At 44.2% G+C, this 21,837-nt stretch overlaps 1 protein-coding gene across 3 annotated transcripts in view; it reads left to right on the top strand.

The window, feature by feature from the left end:
• INTU (inturned planar cell polarity protein) overlaps positions 1-21,837 on the top strand; it is a 1,700,152-nt gene that overhangs the window by 369,048 nt on the left and 1,309,267 nt on the right. For all 3 annotated transcript variants that reach the window (XM_069631109.1, XM_069631111.1, XM_069631110.1), the window contains exon 3: positions 16,131-16,216. In XM_069631109.1, the coding sequence (XP_069487210.1) occupies positions 16,131-16,216 (86 nt within the window). The remainder of the gene's footprint in view (positions 1-16,130; positions 16,217-21,837) is intronic.

Below are 21,837 nucleotides of genomic sequence, written 5' to 3'. Positions count from 1 at the left end.
TGAGTAAAAAAATGACGGGTTGTCCGACATGGAGGCATAGATGTTCAGAAGTGTAACCAGGTGGTGCAATAGTTGCCCTTGTTTGAGCACATACCTTCCTTCTTTGTCACTAAGAACATTGTGTATTTTGAGAGGTATTCTTTTGTGGATTAGAATAGACACTCCTCACTTCCCGTGACACGGGGAGCGAACTGCCGTTCCCACCATCCACGCACTAATTTTTCAGATTCGGCAAGGCGGGTTTCTTGTACAAAGGCAATACCACCCATAAGATCCATTTATTGGTTCAACATTAACGTCCGCTTTATCAGGTGTCCCAACCCCTGAATGTTTAGCATTATTAATGTGATTGTTGCCATCGTAGGTTTCGAATTTGGGAGTATTTCCCTATGGCATGTGGCAGGCGAGTATTAAACATGTTCGGTGTGTATACTGTGATAGGCAAGCCCCAGACAAACATTCCCCATAATTCTAACATTAACAACATAAACATAAACAGCTTAACCTTCAAAAACATTGCGAGAGATTGCAAAACACTCTTCCAATACCAGGCTTTGGAGCCCATATGTGGAGTAGAAGGATGCAGAACAATAGCCCCATCTCCAACCCCACATATATTGGTGACCCTTTCAAGGGTACCATGATGGATTGTGTAACCACTGGGGATAAAATTGGCCGCGGGCAGCAACAGGCTCTGTCCTGTGGATCTCTCCCCAGAGATATTGTCAGCTGTAGATGGGCATCTATGGCATCATTAGTAGCCCGTCGGGAGTCCATCCCGGATTTTTGAAATATTCCTATAGAGCAAGCGTGAATACGAAATCGAAAGTATGGCACACATTTGTATTGCGTACATAAAGTTAGGGTGTTAGGTTGTTAAAGTATCTTGTTCTGGAGATCACTTTATCAGGCCTTTGCGGGTCTGCTCCCTGGTCCCTGCCCACCCTCTGCCATTTGTTCTGCTCATGTGGGTGCCGGGGAGGGAGCGGAGAGGGGTGGTTCTTTCGTAAATTTTCCACTTGCATCTGCTCAAAGTCATCCGCCACTAGGTTGTGTTGTTGTAAGAACCACCACGCTGCTTCTGGGTCATCAGAGGGGTGCCATTGTTTGTCTATTTGTATGCACCAAAAAGCCAGAAACTTGAGATAGTGCCTGCAATCCTTGTCTTTGAGTGTATTAAATATTGGGTTGAAGCTTTTCTGTCGCCTTGCTACTTCAATAGAGTAATCATTAAAGATCCTGATGTCTGTTGAGCCCACTTTCATCAGCATCGCAGCTTTATATGCTTTCAGTATGGCCAATTTGTGTTGAAAGTTTAAGAGCCTCATAGTGATAATCTGTGGGCGGTCTCCCGGTGCTGGCTTGGGGTATTGTGGCTCTGTGTGCTCGCTCAATTATGTATTCTCTAGGATTTGTTAAGTGTAGCGCATCCCGCAAGAAGTCATAAATATAAGCTGAGGTAAATGAGAACAGAGAATTGGTTACCCCTTTCTACACAGACCTGTGAATGAAGAGATTGGAGTGGTTGTCACACGATATTTAGCATTTACATAACATAGTACAGTGTTAGCTCTGTAGTGGAACCAGCTAAATTAACACAAGAACATATGAATTGATTTATAAAAAATCTTTTTTTAATTAATATAAAAGTAAAAAAGACGTGCTTACAAAAGCTGCATGAATGAAAACATTGATCTAAGCACAGTTGAAACTAAAAATTAAGAGACAAAAGGGGTGTACGTCACTCAGTGAACAATACTTTTCACAGAAAATTAATTAATCAGACAGCTATCATTAGTAGTCTTTTGAGAGATGGTATGTCGACATGTTTCGGCCATATATCAAATTAGACATTATCTCAAGTGTCTATTCAAAAGGTGGATGTCACGGCCATCTTCAGGACAGAGGATTTCTTCCAAAAAGTCTTCACATACATGGTTTACCCCATATTTTGATGTAAATATAGCATCAATGATCTAAACAAAAATACAGAGAATTAATTAGCGGGAAGGTTTTTTCTATATAAAATGTTATCTAACACAAAATCTAGTACAGTGATATTAGAGCATAGTGTGTTACCATACAACCTTTATATAACACACAACAGAATAAGCAGACAAAGCCCCCCAAAGTCTATCTATTAAGTCTATCTATTTTTTAAGAAAAGGCTTTAGGGAACAATAGATGTGCCCAGGTAATACAGGTTTTTATTGAACCTCCATCTAATTAGGGTTCTTCATTTCAACAGTTAGCAGGAAGTAATATCGAGTGTGACAAAAACACTGAAAACAATCTCTTACTTGCTTCTCCAGGTGAGGTGAAAAATAGTCAACCAAAGGAGCGGCAGACAGGAAGGTATTTGTTTTACAATAGCCACGCGAGGTTGGCGTTGGTGGTGGTTCTTATGACAAAGGCCACCTTATCCTACATAATAATCATAGGGAACCATGGTTAAGTCAGGGTTTGAGGCTGGCTAATGCATAAGGTTAAACATGATACAACAGTGATTTGTTTAAGTACATTTTTTAGTAGAGCTAAGTTTAAAAATTTAATGTGTTGGTATCTAAAGTCAACGAAAAACTAAATGAGTTAATTTACCTTATCAAGTTATTTATAAACGGGCAGCTGTGAGTAGTTGGGCTGAGGTTGCTAAAGATTGCATCATCATCATTGGCAAGCTTGCATTCAAATTGTAGCTATGGATAGGGGTAAGGTATAACCCGGTCAGATACAATAGAGACGCAAAATAAAGAGCATATATGTACGACTTTGTTCAAATTGCTTACTTCGAAGAGGACTTCGGTATTTGCTCCGTTGCGGTATAAGCCTCCAGATTCCTACCTTCAACATCTTCCAGAAGTCCCACCACATGAAGGTTGTTGCAGTGTGATCTATTTTCTTGATATTCTAGTTTGATGTTCAGCCTTTGTACTTCCCTAATTACCCTGATTCATGGTTATCTTCCAATGAGCTAATTCATTGCTCATTGTTGGTGATTCTCTCTTGCTGATAATTGGGTCTGTACGCCTCATAAGTCCCTTTTTATGTCATGCACAGTGGTATTTGTCTCTTGTGTTCATTGGCCTATGACTTTCATTTTGGCCAATATGGCCTGTAGTTGTGTCTGAATGTCCATTTTGGTGTAGTGTCTGGTGGATCGCCTCATCAGTGTTCCCAGAAGACCCCCTGCAGGTGCACCGTTGGTATTGGACTCCGGTTCAGAATGTGGCTTGTCTTTGACAGTACTCCTTTTGGATGTCATAGGCGAGTGCGCTAAGCGGAATTGTAGCGTCTGCCTTCGCACTTAAAGGCATGGTCTAGTAAAAATTGTTATTGTCCCTACGGGTCGGCCATGTTTTTTTAAGCCCAAGTGGCTCGATTTTAGAAAACTTTCCTATGGACCTTACCTGAGTTTTCGTCCATTAAACGCACGCGAAAACGGGCACCAGGGAGCCGCCATTTTATGATAATCCTATCACTTGCCGCATCGCCCTGGCTGACCTGCTTCTGCGGCACTAAATCAATTCCCCTGAGCCTGTCATCAGCAGACTCGTACCGCCCATTTCCCAACGCCAAAGCGCGTCTTGTGTCAACATTCGCTGCGCGTCAGCTAATGACGTGTCGCCATGGAAATGGCAGGACGCCTCTTTCCTCAATAAGTATAAACAGACCGTTTCACAACACACAGCAGCAGATTTTCGATTCCATTCCTCTCTCTGTGTTACTTAGAGTATTTTGTGACTCGTTTCTGTGCTCTGGTCAGCTACCTTCGCCGCTTGTAGCCCCTGTGAACACCTGTACCATCTCGGTAAATTATTTTACTCTGTTTACCACACAATGGCTACAATAATGCCCTACATGTACGAGCCCGAGTATACCGAGGAAGAACTACTGGAAAGGGAAGCACGCGAAAACGATGGGGATTCGGACGGCAGTTGGCAGGACGAATCAACAGATGAAGAGCCTGGGCCTAGTCGCATGGACGGCGTCTCCACCTGGTGCACATGCAATCGGTGCAAGTTAATGCCAACCGAGGAGGAGAACTGCTGCTGCCGAGAAAACTCGGGATGCCTGGCCTACATTTCGGAAGGCGAGCCACGACCGCAATGCATCACCGAGCTGCCAGACTTCAGGGCAGCCTGCCTCACACGGGCCGTGTTGAGAATAATAATGGTGCTTATGCACAAACTTCACGCAACTGTTCGTCCTCGTAATCCGAGTAACGAGTAAGTATACTCTGCTTGAATTGCCACTCCTATTTCATGTTCTTCTACTATATCCAAAATTATATATTCATATCATAGTAACGCATGAAAGTCGTTCAATAGTGTGCATTGTCTAGATAGCATTTGTCCTTGCAGAATGCCATTAGTTACAAGAATTGTCAGTGACAACAAACGTTTATTAAACTTATCTTGGTCATTTAAAAACAGTTTGTTTCATTCCTTTTCACAGGTGGTACAGGCTGGTGGCCTATCGTTCCTTTACATGGTGGCTCCACGGGATACCCCCCTGTGCCGTTCGTGCCATTAGAGAAACGTTCCCGAGTGACAGCGGTCAGTACAGGGGATTTTCTCTCGCTGTGCTGCAACCTGACCTGTATAATCTTTAAAGTCTTGTATTTTTGTGTCATGAAAATAAGATACAAAATAAAACACCACATATATTTTAACAATGGTTGTTTCGATTTTTTAAATGAATCAAGTGTGTCTCCATTCAAGGATGGACGTCAGACATCTGTGCTCCGAATTTTAGAAAACTTTCCTGTGGACCTTACCCGAGTTTTCGTCCATTAAACGAAAGATGAAGGTCTGGTCGCTGTGAAGCAGGGTGGTCACTATCTATCTAAGCTAACATAACATATTCTCGATAATGCATGCACTAAATAACACTTTTTCAAAGTCTTTCAGTAGGTTATGTCTCTATAAAAGTCACACATATATCTATACTAATAATTACCATTGGATTATACAGGCCTTAGGGTCTTGACCACTATAATACACCGGTTGAAGTGTGGGTCTGTGCTCACAAGAATCTCCGGTATGTGGCATTTGATATTGATAAGCAACGATATGCTATCAAAGGCAGTTCGCACCCGTGGATGAGCGCTGGCATGTGGGGCTGTCTGGGGCGCGAACGGCCAAGGTGCCAAACTACATGTACACTTCAAAAGGTATCCCACGCCAAGGGGCCATTGCTCACATGGCCTCCTCAGACCCCATGTCTCAAACCAGGCCTCCCCTTGAAGCAGGCCGCCCCCCTGCAATCCACATAAGTGTGTCTCCATTCAGCAGTCTTCCTGTGCCTTATCTGCACGCCCCAGGCCCCTCCATCCCACCCACCCTCTATCAAAGGCGGTTCGCGTCAGTGGATGCGCGCTGTCAGGGGCGCGAAAGGCCAAGGTGCCAAACTGCATGTACACTTCAAAACGTATCCCACGCCAAGGAGCCATCGGTCACATGGTCTCCTCAGACCCCGTGTCTCCAGCCAGGCAGGCCTCCCCTTGAAGCAGGCCGCCCCCCTGCAATCCACATAAGTGTGTCTCCATTCAGCAGTCTTCCTGTGCCTTATCTGCACGCCCCAGGCCCATCCATCCCACCCCCGGTTTGCACCCGGGGATGTGCGCTGTCATGGGCGCGAAAGGCCAAGGTGCCAAACTTCATGTACACTTCAAAAGGTATCCCACGCCAAGGGGCCATCGGTCACAGGGCCTCCTCAGACCCCGTATCTCCAGCCAGGCCTCCCCTTGAAGCAGGCCGCCCCCCTAATACCACGACATACATACGTCATTCATTCACAAACACACCCCTGTTTCTAATACTTTATAAACCACTTGATATGTCTCATGAGAACATTTTTGTTCTTTGCAAGTCAACTCCTGAAAGTGCTACCTGGCAACCACTGAGATCTACGCTAATCTGCTCGTCGTCGTGCTATCCGTGAACTTCTGTGACCGCTTAGAGCAAACCCATCAGTGTGCTACCTGTGGCCACCCACCAATTCTCCTGCAACATAATGCTCTGCTTGCTGAATCCAACTGTTTGTTGGTCAAGGTAAGGCCATGTATCCTAGTCATATTTCACAGATTTTTTAAATGTCTATCTCTTTGCGAGTAGAGTACACAATAGTGCTATGTTCATTGGTCTCATTGCTATTGACTTGAGTTTCCATTGCTATGCTATCAATAGATCTATTTATTTTCATCTTTGCCTATTGTCATTGAATTTCATCTTTCGGGGGTCCAGTCTATAATGTAAGCATGTTTCCTTCTCGTGCAAGACAGAACATCCAAGGGACGAGTCACATGTTCCGATTTTAGTCACATCATTTATACATTTCTGCAACTTATGCAAATACTTAGCCGCACATAATGAACTGGTATAGTTCCTGCGACCAAAACAAACCTTGCATTGATCATTGTATGATTCATTTACTTTTGTATCAAATCTTTATTCATGAAGATTGTATAATAATGTCGATATTTACTTTTCAGATTTATCAACAATGCCTGCCTGTTCGATTAGCGGTTGCCCTTCGAAGACCCATGCGAAATCTGAAGGCACTACAATGCATGTATTCCCGAAAACTGTTGATCGAATAAGAGAATGGGTCAGATATTGCGTATATCCACTGGATGAGCTGGAAAGTAGAGTTCAACAAGTCTTACAGGACAAGAGGGGTGATCGATACCGCATCTGCAGCCGGCACTTTTCCTTGGACATGTACACAACATCTTGGGTAACAAAGAAGAATAAACGGCGAACGACACGGAAATTGATCAAAAACGCTATTCCCACTCTATTCGTCCACATTCCGCCACCGGTGAGTCAAGTGTCCGGATTTAGCTTTAGGCCTTGCGGTAGTGTGTAGGTAGCTAAATGGATTAATTGATATTGTAGGTGTTCTATCCCTTGTAATAATTTCGATATTGATATAAGTGTATAGCTTTTTGAATAAGACATTTATCAATATATTCTTTTTCGATTTCATAAACCACAAACGAAATGTATATATATGGGAACAGGGAACTGTGCTGTATTGAGCATTTTTCAAGTATTCTGTCGCCTTACATGGCTATTTTTAATATTGGCATTTCATTATCAATCATTAATTTACCTTTACAACTTCTTGACTATCCCTTCAATCTGAAGCAAGAACATTCTACATCCTTGACGTGGTCGCAGTTATCAACCACTTCTAGTGCGTATCAGGTAATCTTACTAGGCTAATCCGCTACAGACTTGTTTTATGCATGTCAAGTAATAGTTTTATTCTATCGTGTAATTATTTTACCGAATGTTTGGTTAGTGCTTTCCAATTGATATACACCTTAGTTATCGTTATCAGTTATCAGTTATAATTAGTGTTATCCATACTAATGCAAGTACTGTCTTTCAGGGAGATGCTGAAGCGTCCGCCACATCTACAACATTTCTAGATGTTCTTCACCAGCAGGAGGTATGGATACTGACGGCTCCATCGAGCGTCATCATCAGAGCTGGAATTCTTGTTGTTTGATTGTTCTACACAATGTTTCATTCGTGGTTAGCCGTTGATATGTACCTGTGCTGTCGACCCCAGGTGTGTGTTATGTTTTCACTATTGTAATCCTCACTAATGCAAGTACTTTGTTTCAGGCAGTTGATGGAGCGTCAACCCCTGCACTTGATGCGGAGCCTGACATTCAAGTAATTCCAGGGGAAGTGGAAGCGGGACCATGCGTATATGACTCAGCGCAACAGCTTTCGGAAGTTCGCACTACATTTACAACATCCATAGATATTCTTCAGCAGCACGAGGTATGGATACTGACAGCTCCATCATGCGTGATCATATAACGTGATTCCATTTGCTATACTTTCTTCCCTATTAACGCAAGTGCTGTGTTTCAGGGAGACGACAGAGCTTCCACTACAATCACAACATCCCATTTAGATGATGCAGATGTAAAGGAATCGGAGAAATAAGTCGATGAAATCTGCACATTTATATTTTCCTTGATTGTTTTAGACAATGCATCATTTGTGGTTATCTCTTTATATGTACCTGTGCCGTCGACCCCAAGTGTGTGTTATGTTTCCAATATTGAAAACCATACTAATGCAAGTACTGTGTTTCAGGGAGATGCTGATGCCTCCTCTTCAATACAATCATTCGTGGGAGTCCATGCAGAGCCAGAGGTATGGATACTGACAGCTCCATCGAAATAGATCATCACTGGTCGAATACTTGTCGTTTGATAGTTGCACACAATGTTTAAATCGTGTTTGGCTATTGAGATGTACCTGTGTGTTCGTCCTCACGTGTTTTTTATGCTAACAATATTTTGATACATAGTAATGAAAGTACTATGTTTCAGGGAGACGACGGAGCCTCATTCCGTGCTGTCTATGCGGATACAGAAAATCTAGTAGTTGCAGCGCAAGAGGAAGGTGGGACATGTGGAAACGAATCGGAGCTACAGCATGCAGATGTTGAAGGTCGAGTCAAAAAAGTTGCAAAGAAAAAAATAACAAAAAAAGGTTAGTTACAAACAGTTCATAACTTTAAAAAAATGTTTGTGCTGGGGTCTATTTTATGTTTTTTTCCAGTCAATTGGACTACACTTTATCTTGTGTTTAAACTGAACATCCCTTTTCCAATCTCTCCTCTAGTTACCCATGGGTTTCAGAACTATACATACACAGACAGTGAAGCGAATGAGAGATGTTGCTTGCCAGACCATGTACACTATGGAGGAACTATTAATTGAGGCGAGGCGTGTTCAGGCTCGAGATGCTCATGTCCAATGGCCAGAACATGAATTAACTGTGTTTGGAGAATACAGCAAAGTTGCATTGGACCATTGCTACAGTGCGACCGCACCACCACAAGAAGATGATATTGAATGTATTGAAGATGGCTCTGAAGTAGTTGCAGATCAATTCACACAATCTACACCCGCCAAAAATTTGCCACCCAAAAACATGTCGACATTGTTGTGTTCTTGTAACGCTCACCTGACTCCCACGGAGGCGCTGGCCTGGTTCGCGCTGCTGTGACCTCTTCTAAGGTGATGCGCAGGGTTCGGAAGACGGACTGGACCGGGCCCCCAAATCTGGCTTGTCTGGCTCGCAGAAGTATCCTTCTGTAGGCGAAAATAGGGGATTAACTGTCTCCGGGGTAATGCAATCAGCCTCCCACTTTCCCCTCTCGCCCTCCTCGAAACCCTTCTGTGATTCCTCGTAGCGTCTCACCTTAGGGTCTGGAAGGACGAGCTCTCCATCCTGCTTCTGATGCAGGGGCGCGATGGTATCCAGTTACTTCACTGGATTTTCGGATTGGTGAGAACCAAACTTGCTTGGCTTCCAGGTAAGTTTTTTGATAAGAGGTTCCCCTTGTGTCCACGCATTAATGTTCGCTAGTGTCTTTTTCCCCATAGGGGCCGGGGTACGGAATGCCGGAGAACAGGCACCGACCCGAGATGAGAGGTGAAATCCTTGAAGAAATCAGGTAAGTCTTTAATGAGCGTTTTTTTGGTAACGTCTTTTCATTCCCTCATTAACGCTGATGTCTCTTTTTCCCCTTAGGGGCCGGGGTCCGGAAACGCCAGGATGCGGCGCAGAACCAAAATGAAGAGGGATTGAATCAACAGGTAAGTCTTAACATGGAGATTTAGCTTTCCTTATTCCCTTCTCTCTCTCACCTTTTGTTCTGGTCTTTTTCTCCCTAGGCGCTGGGGCATGACTGCGAATCCGGATGATCGCTGCTGAACATGGAGGCGCCCTGTAAAGGTGAGTGGAATGCGGCGCTGCAGCGATCGACGCGATGAGCTTTTAAATAAAAGTCTTCCTTTTCAGGATTGTCGGCGAGATGTCTCAGGGATGCGGATTTAGCAGGTAAGGACTTTTCCTTCTTCTGTTCTCTTCTTCTCTTCCTTTGCAGGTGATCCAGGATGCTGGCAGGCGTGGCAGAAGTCAGGATGCAGGAGCAGACACGGTGAGCGTCCAGCTGCTTGATGCAGAACAACGCGAAGCATGTGTGGCTGTTCGGGTGGGGTTTAAATAGCATTGGAAGAAGTTCCAGGTATGTATCCTTCCTCCAATCAGGTATGTATCCTTCCCCGACCACGCCCGGATGGTAAATTAGACCCACAGGTAAAGTAGTTCCTTTCAGGCCTCAAGGAGGCCGGGATCCTGCAGCATGGTCTGCATCAGGTAAGTGTACCCAAGCACTTCCATAATGAGCCTGGCACCTATGGCGCCAGGACTGGTGTCTTTTATGAGCCTGGCGCCATAGGCGCCAGGACACTGTCCAAAGGGCCCCTATATGGGGTTGCTGGATCCTTCCTTGGGGACTGGATGTCTGCTTTCGGGGACGCATGGCTTGAACCGGCTCCCCGGGAGCGGGCATCATGACAGCTCTCCCATCAATGTTGAAGTAATAGATGTCGAAATGACAGAGAATGAACCATCCACAGCATCCATAGACGCATCAGAACTTGATATCAGCGATATTACTTTCCAATGTGTTGAAATCTCCGCAACGTCACAGGCCGAAACAACGTTGACGCAGAATGACAGTCTAATGAAAGAGAGCAAATACATTGTATTCAACAGTTGTTTGATAGAAATTATAAGTATGCTGAAATGTGTGCATTCCGTTAGAGGGAAAGTATGTGGGAAGCCATTGATTATTGTGACTCGTCAAATAAAAGGCAGTAACGTCAAAATAAATGCCGCCTGTAGATTAAATCATAGGTTCTCATGGTCTGCACAAATGATGCTGGGGAAAATGGCAGCAGGCAATCTACTGTGTGCAGCTGCATCACTTTTTAGTGGCTCCAGTTTTAGAAAGTTAGAGGCTTTCTTTCAGTTTGTGGGACTCCATTTCATTTCTAAATCGCTGTACTACATATACCAACGTGATTATCTGTTTCCGGCCATTAGTGATGCTTGGAAAATTGAACAATTGTCTCTAGTAAGTACATTCGAAGGGAAACGTTTCAGGCTAGCTGGCGATGGACAGTGCGACAGCCCTGGATTTTCTGCCAAGTACTGCACCTACCATTTTCAGGACATGGATAGTAAGAAAATTGTGAGTTCGGTGGTCGTGCAGCTAACACAATGTACATCCTCAGTGGCCATGGAGAAACTAGGATTTATAAAATCAGTGGAATATCTACAATCAAGGGGAATGAACATCGACCTCATAGCCACGGACAGACACATTTCAATTGCCAAGACAATGAGAGAGCAGTTCCTGCATATTAATCATCAATTTGACATATGGCATCTTGCTAAATCAATCAGTAAGAAAATCTCAGCTGCAGGAAAAAAAAAGGTTTTGAAAGTATTTTGCAGTGGTCCCATTCTATCACCAACCATCTTTGGTGGAGCTCAAAAACTTGTGAAGGGTCAGTGGAAATACTACTTGAAAAATGGCGGTCACTGATGCACCACTGTACCAACGTTCACCGCTGGACAGAAAATCAACATTTCCGCCAATGTGAACATGGCCCTTTGTCCCCAGAGGAGGCACGGAAGAAGAAGTGGTTGATTCCATCTTCACCGACACATAAATCCATTGAGAAGATTGTTTTCGACAAAACTCTATCAAAAGATTTGAGAGGACTGACAGAATTCTGTCACAGAGGAGATTTGGAGGTGTTCCACAATATGTGCCTAAAGTACAGGCCAAAGCGCTTGCATTTTAGCTTTCGGGGCATGAAACATCGCACTCTACTAGCGGTCTTGGCACATAACAGCAATGTCGGACGTGAACAATCTAGGACTAGGGGTAAAGTAAGGATGCCTCGCTTTTCAAAACGAAGTAAGCAATGGGTGATCAAACCAGTCTATGATGAAATGCAGTTAGACTTTGTGAAATGCATCATTGTTGCTTTGTTAGAGAAGCACAGATATGGAATTTTGGACGTTTCTGTACAGAGCAGTGATCCATTGCCACCGAACATTGCAACTGTGCCATGTCCACCCGAAGCACAGCTGGTTGTGAAGTACAAATCCCGGTTTAAATATTTGCAATACGATTGTCTTTTTGTAAATAAATGTTATTGTACAGTGTACCTGTAACCCTAACCCCTACCTTCACCATCATGGGTGGCGAACAAGCTGGGTGTCATCTTTGAATTCTCTCTATTCACCTCATATATGTGTATGTATATATTTTTCTCATGTCTCATCTCATGTAAATGTAAATGCTGCGCACTGTTAACGGAGGGGAGGTTTGCGTATTGCAAATAATAAAAGAAACAAACAAACAATAAATCTCACTTTTAACTCAACTCTTGTGGTACTTTATACGTTCCCTGACCTTCCGCCAAAAATTAAATGTCTCCATAGTTATGATTTTTTTGGGACTGCAAAGCTCGCAGACAACGGGGACAAAATTGGGGGCCTTAGAACGCGCCAAGCGGGCCGTGGCATTTGGGAGAGAAGCCAGTTCGCATTTGCACATTGAGGCGCACTACATAGAGGGATTCTAAACTTCAAGTTCTCACAGATGCCTTTACTACGTGATGTTGCAAATAAAGAATGCGAAGGACAGCAGCTTTGATTTTCAGCTCGCACCCAGAAGAGGCCCACAAGTCGCACTGGAAGTATAAGGGTCTATTGTTTTTTGACCTTGAGACAGGGACCATGCCGAAAGAACTACATTTGAAGGGGGTGCGCAATAACGTAAGAGACGATAAGGCAGAAAATTCAGAAACTAGACCGAGTTTCATTTTAGTTCAGTATACGAAAAATCGTCAAGAGCACTGTCCGTTTTACAGACTGCATTACGAAGAGACACAATGGAAATTTCAAATATAATGTGAGTAAATCTTTAGACACTTTTATACCGGAATGAAGAATTAATGAATGGATGCATGAATGAATGAATGAAGAGCTAGAAAAAGCAAGGAAAACATGTTTGTAGTGGGCACATGGGCATGCAGGTCCACTGGTCTCACCGATCTCGGTCCTTGGCACAGCCACTTTTCCCTGCACTGCCTACCTGCACTACGGGACTGTCTCTGTATCCTTCAGCCCCTTCTCCCGGCATTTACCTTGCACTTGCCACCAGCTGGCCCTATTATTTATCTTGTATTCGACTAACCATGTACAGCACTTTTAACCCCCTTCCCCCTTCCCCATGCGCGATCTGAAAGACACCTGGCCTAGTAGGATCGTTGTCTGTCTGCCCTTGTTACCCCCCTGCCTCGTCGCGCCTTGAAACACTTGTGTATAGGCGCGTTACAAATGCCATATCATATATCATATCATTCCACACGCATGCAGACAAACTGTCGTTTATCATTGTGTGTTGGCCTCGATTTATTTTGTTACTTTTCGCATTGATTTTAGAGCCGAACATACTCCATTGAACTATCCTTGCAAGCAAATAGTTTCTGATCGGCCGTAATAAATAAAATGAATAATATTAATGAAGTTCGGCTGGCGAGATTAATTATAATTTTTTTGTTTTCATAACAGGTATTTGCTCCCCTTCTGCTACTGTCATTGGTTTGAGACAGCGGCAGACGGATTCTTCCTGAGACACCTGCAGCTTCGTGTGAACAACTGGAGCATACTGACAATTTTATAGGACGATCGCCAAGGGCCCACATGCCCTTACGCTGTACTAGTGGCTAGAAGCAACATATCAACCTTTACGATGGACTAGTGCCTAGTTGATGGAACAGCCTTGTGGTTCTCCGTGCTTCCAAAGTGCTTCTTTTAACGAAAAGCAACACCCTGTGTACCATTGCGGATACAGATAAAAGAAAATAAATGGCTTTCGGAGTTCATATGGCAATCGCTGAATATTCTCTAAACATTTAATGTCAAATAAATGTACTTTACCAAATGTACCATGTTGCTGTTTGATTTTAAAGTACAGTTTCATATTCCGAATTGTGGCGCGCTGTGTAGTGAGATGGTCTCTGTTGGTTTCTGGGTTCTGTGTGGAGTCGCGTAGACGACGACTGGGCACGTTTGTCTACGCAGCACAGTAACGTCACGGAGAGAGGCGGGGAATATGAATGTTTTGATAATGTCAGGCTCAGGGGCGGGGGAATTTATTTAGTGCCGCAGAAGCAGGTCACCCCCTAGGCGATGCGGCAAGTGATAGAATTATCACAAAATGGCGGCTCCCTGGTGCCTGTTTTCACGTGCGTTTAATGGACGAAAACTCGGGTAAGGTCCATAGGAAAGTTTTCTAAAATTGAGCCACTTAGGCTTAAAAAAGCATGGCCGACCCGTAGGGACAATACAATTTTTTACTAGACCATGCCTTTAAGCAATATATACTGATTGTAGCATTACGATCATTGGCGCCTTGCTCCTCTTTGTATAGTGCTTATCATTCAGCGATCATTGAGGTCCCTGGACCTCCCGCGTTTTTGTTTTTTTGAAGCACCCATTCCTCTGGGTGTTCAGTCACCCCCTGCAGATTCCGCTTTCTCCAGGGTTTGGGCGCAGGTTCCCCGACTCCTATTGACTTGAGGCACAGAGCCTATGTCGGCTTTGATATTATAAGTACACCGCTGCAGTCCTGCAGCAACTAAAATGGCGGCTACTCCTCTGTAAATTGCGCATTTCACTGCTAACATAGCTGGTATATGTAATGTTCTGCATTGCAGGCCCTGTTTCACCGTTCTGAGGTCACTTTCTTCTGGTTACATCTAGTGGTACGGTCTGCTGCCTATTTTCCCCCGTTGAGATGCTCACATAGGATGTGCCTCTTTACTGTTTTGCAGATGTTAGCTGGCTTCCTGGGCAGCTCACAGTTTCGCGCCACACTACCATGCCGGTGAGTCTACAGTTCGTTCGGAGGGATGGTGGGGGTTGGGGTGTCCCCTGGGCACCCACTGCGCAGGGCATTTCTTACTGGTGTTGTGGGTCTTACGACATGGGTCGCTAATCCTCCCACTCGTTGCCAGTAGTCCCATGCGGCCACGCAGCATGGCCTAGTCTCCTCCAGAATGCCGCTGTGTGCTACCGTTGGGTCCAGAGCCGGCTGTTCCTCCCTCCATATTGTTATTTGCAATACATAGGCCCTCATCAATGGGCTATTTGGGAGGCCGGTTAACTTGAATCTATAAGTCCAGTCGCTCAGCTATTGGTGGTTAAGGGTATGGCATAATCATTCTTACCCCACCGCCTTTCGCAAGCAGTATGATTTGGTGTGTTGTCAGCGCTGGGAGGTGGGTTTGCGGTCCTCGATGGCCCCAGGCCTCTCGGGCTGCATTGGTGCACTACTCCACTATAATAGCATCTCAGCTTGCCGCAAACGTCCCGGGTCTTCTCCACCTTATTTGCACACAAGCTCGCTCACATGGATCACCATCAATGTTTGTTGATCAGGAGTATCAAAGGAGTTTTTATTGCATCATTGCCGGAACCTAGTCAGCCCGCGGCCATCTTGCTCGGGCTCTCGAGCGCCCCCCCCAATCATTTTTGATAAAGTATTCGACATGATAGATTTTTATTTTCCATGCTAGACATTCCTTGTGTCTTGTCTCACCAAATAGCAAGGTGGCATCTGGCTATGGCAGGCATCTAGGACAACATGACAATGAAGAATGTGTGGGAACAACAAGTTTAAGATGGTGTTTTCTTTTTGTCAAAAGGTGCCTTTGTGAGGAGTTTGACTGTTTAACCATTGTATTTTTTTTATTTAAATCACTATAGCATTACAATGCCCAGAAAATACACATTTTGCTCTACTAAAACAGCTTCCAAAAGTAATGATTTGACATTGTAAAACACGTAACTCCATTTTCTTGATTAGTGAAAACATTTGGTTGTCGTGGAAGCATCAGGTAAACCCACTAAGTAATTAGAAAAGAGTGATTGGTAGTTTCATATCAGCTTTGTCTACCAGTGCCCTTTTTCTGTCCCAATGGTTTTTATAGATCAGATCTGCCTATTGTTATGGTGCTTATATAAAGATATATGATGTAATTTCATTCTGCAAAGCAATATTGGATGCAATATCTAAAAAATGCAGTAAATCATCTGACTGTCATAACAGAATGTCTGGTGAATATTGAGGGCTGGAGGAATGGGGCAATGCATTCATTTCCAGTCACACCATGATGTAATGCTCTTCTAACTTTCTGTTCTCTTATTTTTATTTGCTATTAGGAGATGTTCTTGTTGCTGTAAATGATGTTGAAGTAAACTCTGAAAACATTGAAAGGGTTTTATCGTGCATCCCTGGCCCAATGCAGGTAGAGACATTTATGACATAATTTTCCAGCACTGTGTTTTTATTATAATTTCTAGCACAGCTTTATGTAACTCGGTGAATTGATGTACTCGGCTTCCAAGGGTTGTATGGGGAGCCAGGAAACAGAGGGTGTGTCACAGACAAAGTAAGCTACATCGTTCAGCCCCTAGAACACATCTGGTCTTCCTCTTTCTTTGGGACAGCGTGCACCTTCTGCTTCTGAGAATCTCTTTATCCTTCTGGTTTTTCCTCTGCCTACTTTCTCCTTCCTTAATCTTTCTATTGTTTAAGATTCAATTAGAACCTCACCATGGCCCACTTTCCACACCATACCTCCCCTCCGTTACATAAGAAATGTGTAACATATACATGAAGCAATACAGACAGAACAGTAGCAAAGATGTATATTCAACAATGTGTTGCCCCATGAAAATGTCTGTTCTTTTTCACTGATGTCATATCATATTCATACGTTGAGTGCAGTGAATGTGACTCTAACCAATCTCATGCACATTCTAGCCCTGCTTTTTCTATAGCAGTCTCTTGCCAATCCCTGCTGACTTCTTTGTTTTCCACCACGATCACTTGCAATTTGAATATCCAGTTCCTTCATCTATTCCCAATCCGTTGTATCCCTTTGTGCAGTCAGTCTCCTTTACTTGCATTTAGTCAAGAACTTGCCCAAGTGGCCTTTATATCCTGTTTCCAATGGATGTCTGTGATTTCACAGAATCCACTTAACCTAAAGGAGAAATCTTAGCATTTTTTTCTTCTAATTATTTGTTTTATTATACGGGGGAGACACACCTCCCCCTTTATCCTATCCCCATCTATGTTTTTAAAATGTACCTACTTACATAACCAATTCAAAGAAGAAAATAAATTCCAGGATTTCTGAGTACGTGATATTGGATTAAGTGAAATGTACCGTACCAGTTTCCGACACCATGTTTCACAGCATTTCATGAAATAAGAAAGATACCATACTATTTCAGAATGCCAACTGCATTCACTGGGCCGCTCTGGCATAAAAAGTTTTGCTACACTCTTCGAAACCTCATCTGCTTCACCCATCTCAGACATTTTGTTTTACCAACACACATGTCTTAACCAGGTATGCAATATATGCTCCAACCAGGACACCATATTTGTGGGTGATTTTACCCATTGTAGTATATTTCATGCTGATTAACATTTGGATTATAGGTTTTAAATGATCACCTGCCAGGCAACTCGCAGGAGTGGAATCACATAAACCAGCTAGCAGCAGTTTTAATGGCTATGCTCAGTCTGCAAGTGTCGATCCAGCTCATAGACCTTAACTGATGAGAACAGTAGGCTCCACCCAAAAACCTTATTATAGAGAGAGGTTAAAGTTGCTCATCATGTTGGATATATCTTGCGGCTAATGTATCTTGTGGTTCTTCCCTGTTTTTCACCTGTGATAACACATCTCCCAGGCCTTTTGTTGAGTCATCTGTTCTTCAAGAAATTTGGTATAATAAGAACTGGGCTTTGATTTAAGGACTTTTTTAGTTGGTTGAAGGCGGTCTGTGCCTTGTTGTCCCACTTGTTGATGTTGGATGTTCCTTTTTCAGCTTGTCGGTTAGGGGGCATGTACTCTCTGAAAACATTGGCATGAAGCTACGGTAATAGCCGACTAGGCCCAAAAAGGCCTGTTTGTTCTTGTTCGGGATGGACTTTGGAACTCTGGGGGAAGTTCCATAGCATTTCCCACCTGGAAACCTAAATATTTTACCCAGCACTGAGCTAAGTGGCATTTAGCAGGGTTGGGCAATAGATGCTCTGTCCTCAGTTGATCAAGGGTGGCTGTAAGATGCTGTAGATGTTCTTTTTAGCTAGAGCTATAGACCACAGTGTTGTCTAGATATGTTCTGGCAAAGGCGTGACAAGGAGCAAGGATGAGGTCCATCAACCTTTGTAGCTTTGTCGGTGCTCCATGCAGTCCGAAGGGTAAAACTGTGAATTGATAAAGGTCCTCTGGGGTACAGAAGACATTATTGGCTTTAGTTTCCTAATCCAGAGGTACCTGCCAGTAGCCTAGTGTTGAAATCGACTGTGCTGTTCCTAGTCTCTCAACCAGTTTGTCAATCCTTGGCATGGGCTAGGTGTTTAATCCACGGTGTCAATTATTGATGTTAGTTAGTTGTTAGGCCGACTGGAATGACCAATCCCTTCACTTCAGTAGGCAGTGGGCTTTTCCTTGTATGTTTGGCATAGAGAAGTAGTAGTTTCAAGTTACCATATTGCCTCCACGCCTTCACCTTGTTAATGTGATACTATTGAGGGGGCTTTTGGTGATCAGCTGTACTTTAAATGTTAGTGGAGAGACAACTTTGGTGATCATATCGGTCCCATGCCATCTGGCCAACAGTTTTTGTGTGGATAGTAACAGGACCATCACTTGGCCGCCCACTTGGAAAGTATGTAGTTGTGCCCTGGTAACTTTGGGCTTCTTGTAAATAGCTCTTTACCAACTGCCAAAACGTATCCATGCATTCTCTGGTGTTTCTGATCATGGAGTCATCACTGGTCTGGCGACTGTTGGTGGCCTACCCTTTCTTCTAGGAGCATTTATAAGATGTCTCTGGGGTTTCCCCTATATATTAGTTTGAAAGGGGGAAAACCTACTTGAGACTTGTGGGGTCTTTCTTAAGGCAATCAGGGCCCAGGGGACCAAACAATCCCAGTTCCGTCCATCTTCTAGGACTAGTTTCCTAAGGATGTGCTTCTGGGTTTTATTAAACTGTTTCACTAAACTGTTTGTCTGTGGATGATAAACGGGGTTCTCAGGGTTTGGCTTTTCATCAGTTCCCTCATTAGCTTTGCCATGAAGCTGCTCACCTGATCTGTCAGGATTACTGTTGGAAACCCCACTCTCGTGAAGAATGGTATGAGTACCTTCAATATCACCTTGGTGGTGTTCTTCAGGCAAAAGGCTTCCAGATATCGGGTTGTGTAGTCGCCCATAACCAGAATGTATCATAGCCTGATTTGGAGGGTTCTCGAGTTCAGACTATTTCCATGCTGATCTGGTGAAAGAGTACCTCTGATTGGTAATGACTGTAGAGGATGCCGGGGTACATCATTCAGTGAAGTCTTTGGGCAAATGGGCTAAACGCACACCATTGTTCGTTCTCAGCATATTCTGGCCAGTAAAAACATCTGAATAGTGTCTTCGGCATCGTCTTTAATCCCAGATGTTTGATTCCAGTGTGCCAATTTTAACACTGCCTTCCTGTAGGCATTTGAAACCACCAGTTGAAGGTAGTCGATACCATCTCCCCTGGGAGCCGCACTGACTCAATATAAGAGTACACTCCTCTCAATTATATGTGTAGTCTTCAGCTTTTGGCTGTCAGCCTCCGAGACTAGATTTTTGCAGGCTTAATCGGGAGCAGATCCATTCTCTGTGCCTCGGCAAATTCGAAAGAAGCAAGTACTGGTAGATCCAGGGATAGGTTTTCTGCTTCCTCGACCTCTGTAATTTCACTGAACCCTGCTTCAGCACGATCAGTAGGGTTTAGTGTTTCAACCTCTTTTAAATACAAATTATCTAGCTATGTTTCAGGATAAACAGAGTATTCATGAGTTTCAACACAATGACCTCTCCCCAGCAGTCCCGGTCAATCACTCTTCCCACCTCCAAGATATCCTTGTGGGCCAAGCCATGCTTCCATAGGTTCCCTGTGGTACCTTTATCTTCAGTCCGGTCCAAACCATGGCTTGACGCCTGGGAAGTATGTTAACTTCATCTCTGTTTATGTCTTAGTCCGCAGCTCCTGTGGTTCACATGTGGGAAGTGAAGCTGTGTTGGTCTTTCGCACCACTTTCAACATCTTGGATGGCAATGAACAACTTCTGTCTAAGGGTCTGGACTAGAGGATCCCTCAATGATACCACATGTCACGTATGTCAGAAATATGATTCCCAGTTTTACAGGCCATTCAAGAGTTTTAATTGATGTCTTTGCCGTCGCGCCTTCTTTTATTTTCATACCTCCATCCTGACCCAGACATCCCTAGCCTCCAGTTTATTAGTACCGAAGGTTGACCCCCCAATGTCTAATTCTTTCTTCAGCTATGTATGGGATCCTGAAAGCAAAATGCCATATCGCTCTAAGCTTCCGCATGGACTTGCTAACTCTCCCTACACTATCCAGGATGTTGCCTTACAAATACACTGCTTGATTAAGACTCCAGATATCATGCTCACTCTCACCCTCTTCTTTTCCTACTCATTCCTCCCACCCACTTTGCCTCACCCATCCCTCCAATTCTCCTATCCTTTCAATGTTCTCACTTCTTGCCTCCACACTTTGTGGTTGTTACTCCTTGCAGTCTTCTATCGCCCTTTTCTCCTGCTCCTCCCTCCAAACTGCTGCTCCTCCCTCCAAGCCACTGCTCTTCCCTCCAAACCCCACTCCTCGCTCCAACTACTACTCAAACAGTACCATCACAACCACCCCATTGCACATGTCTTTCTAGTCACACTTCCACTTTCTAGACAATGCCTCACCTGCTCCACAAATCACCTCCACCATATGCTGTTTCTTCCTTCCTCCCTGCTGGTCTCTTGGTCACCCTCCACCTCTGACCTCACCTGAATAATGCAAGCATCCTATTTCCTGCTGTTTTTCATCCTCCTCCCTCTCCTTGGGTTGGACCCATGTCCTTGGCCGATCCTGTCCTGTCTTTCCTTTCCCTTATGTGACCAGGAAATGAACCAGGAAATGTTATAGGTAGGGGACTAATGCCCACTTTCTCCACATGGATGTGTCACAGAACTGCTATGTCAATTTGGGAGGGTAAATTTCCAAGTTCGTATTGTGGGGCTTTGCTTCTTGGCCCGTACACATAAATACGGTGGTGGGAAGGGTCAGAATAGCCTTTAATGTGCCTGGTGGTCCAGGTTTCTCCCATACCTAAGGCAACATTGCTGGTCTTCTATCTGCTCCGCAAGGTCTCTGAGTTGTCGCATGTGACTGCTGCCTTCAGGTCTCTGTGTGCAGTGTTGGAGCCTCAGACCATAGGGTAATCGCAGCTTTTCTGTCTCCCTCTGGACTTCATGCTCTCTGCTGCCTTTTAATGGGGGTTGGGCATTATGTTTCTTTTGAAGGTTGCAATGTCTGGGATCTTTGCTGGTTTGCCATTCCGATAATGGGTTTCTATGAAAAATTGAAAAAAACTGCCAAACATCTGGTTAACAGAGTTATTGCTTGTGATAGCAGTGGTGGGTGGCAGCATGGGCAGTCTCCGGCAGCATCGAGGGCCGCCCGTACCTGAGGACCATATGAAGACCTGTGCAAGGACCCAGAGTACACCTGCAGCCCAGAAAGCCCTTTGAAATCAACCGTTCAAAGTGCCAGCGCATAAGGGTGTCGGCAAGGGCAGTCTCCAGAGCAGTGCTAGAGAGTCAAGAGGTTGTAAATGGGAATCTCTAATTTCCAGAGGTCTGAGAGAACCACTATACGACTTTTGCTCAAAGATGCCGTAAGAATGCCAGCGTGATTTGTCTGCCGTACAATACCGGTGTAAGGCCCATTAATAAAGGCTCATCACACAATTCATTATCATTCTTCAATTAACCCATTAGGCATCG

Source organism: Ambystoma mexicanum, chromosome 6q (assembly GCF_040938575.1).
Source record: "Ambystoma mexicanum isolate Mex_15411 chromosome 6q, UKY_AmexF1_1, whole genome shotgun sequence".
Taxonomy (NCBI): Eukaryota; Metazoa; Chordata; class Amphibia; order Caudata; family Ambystomatidae; genus Ambystoma; species Ambystoma mexicanum.
The sequence above is the reverse complement of the archived record's forward strand: the minus strand, read 5'-3'. Positions and strand labels throughout refer to the sequence as shown.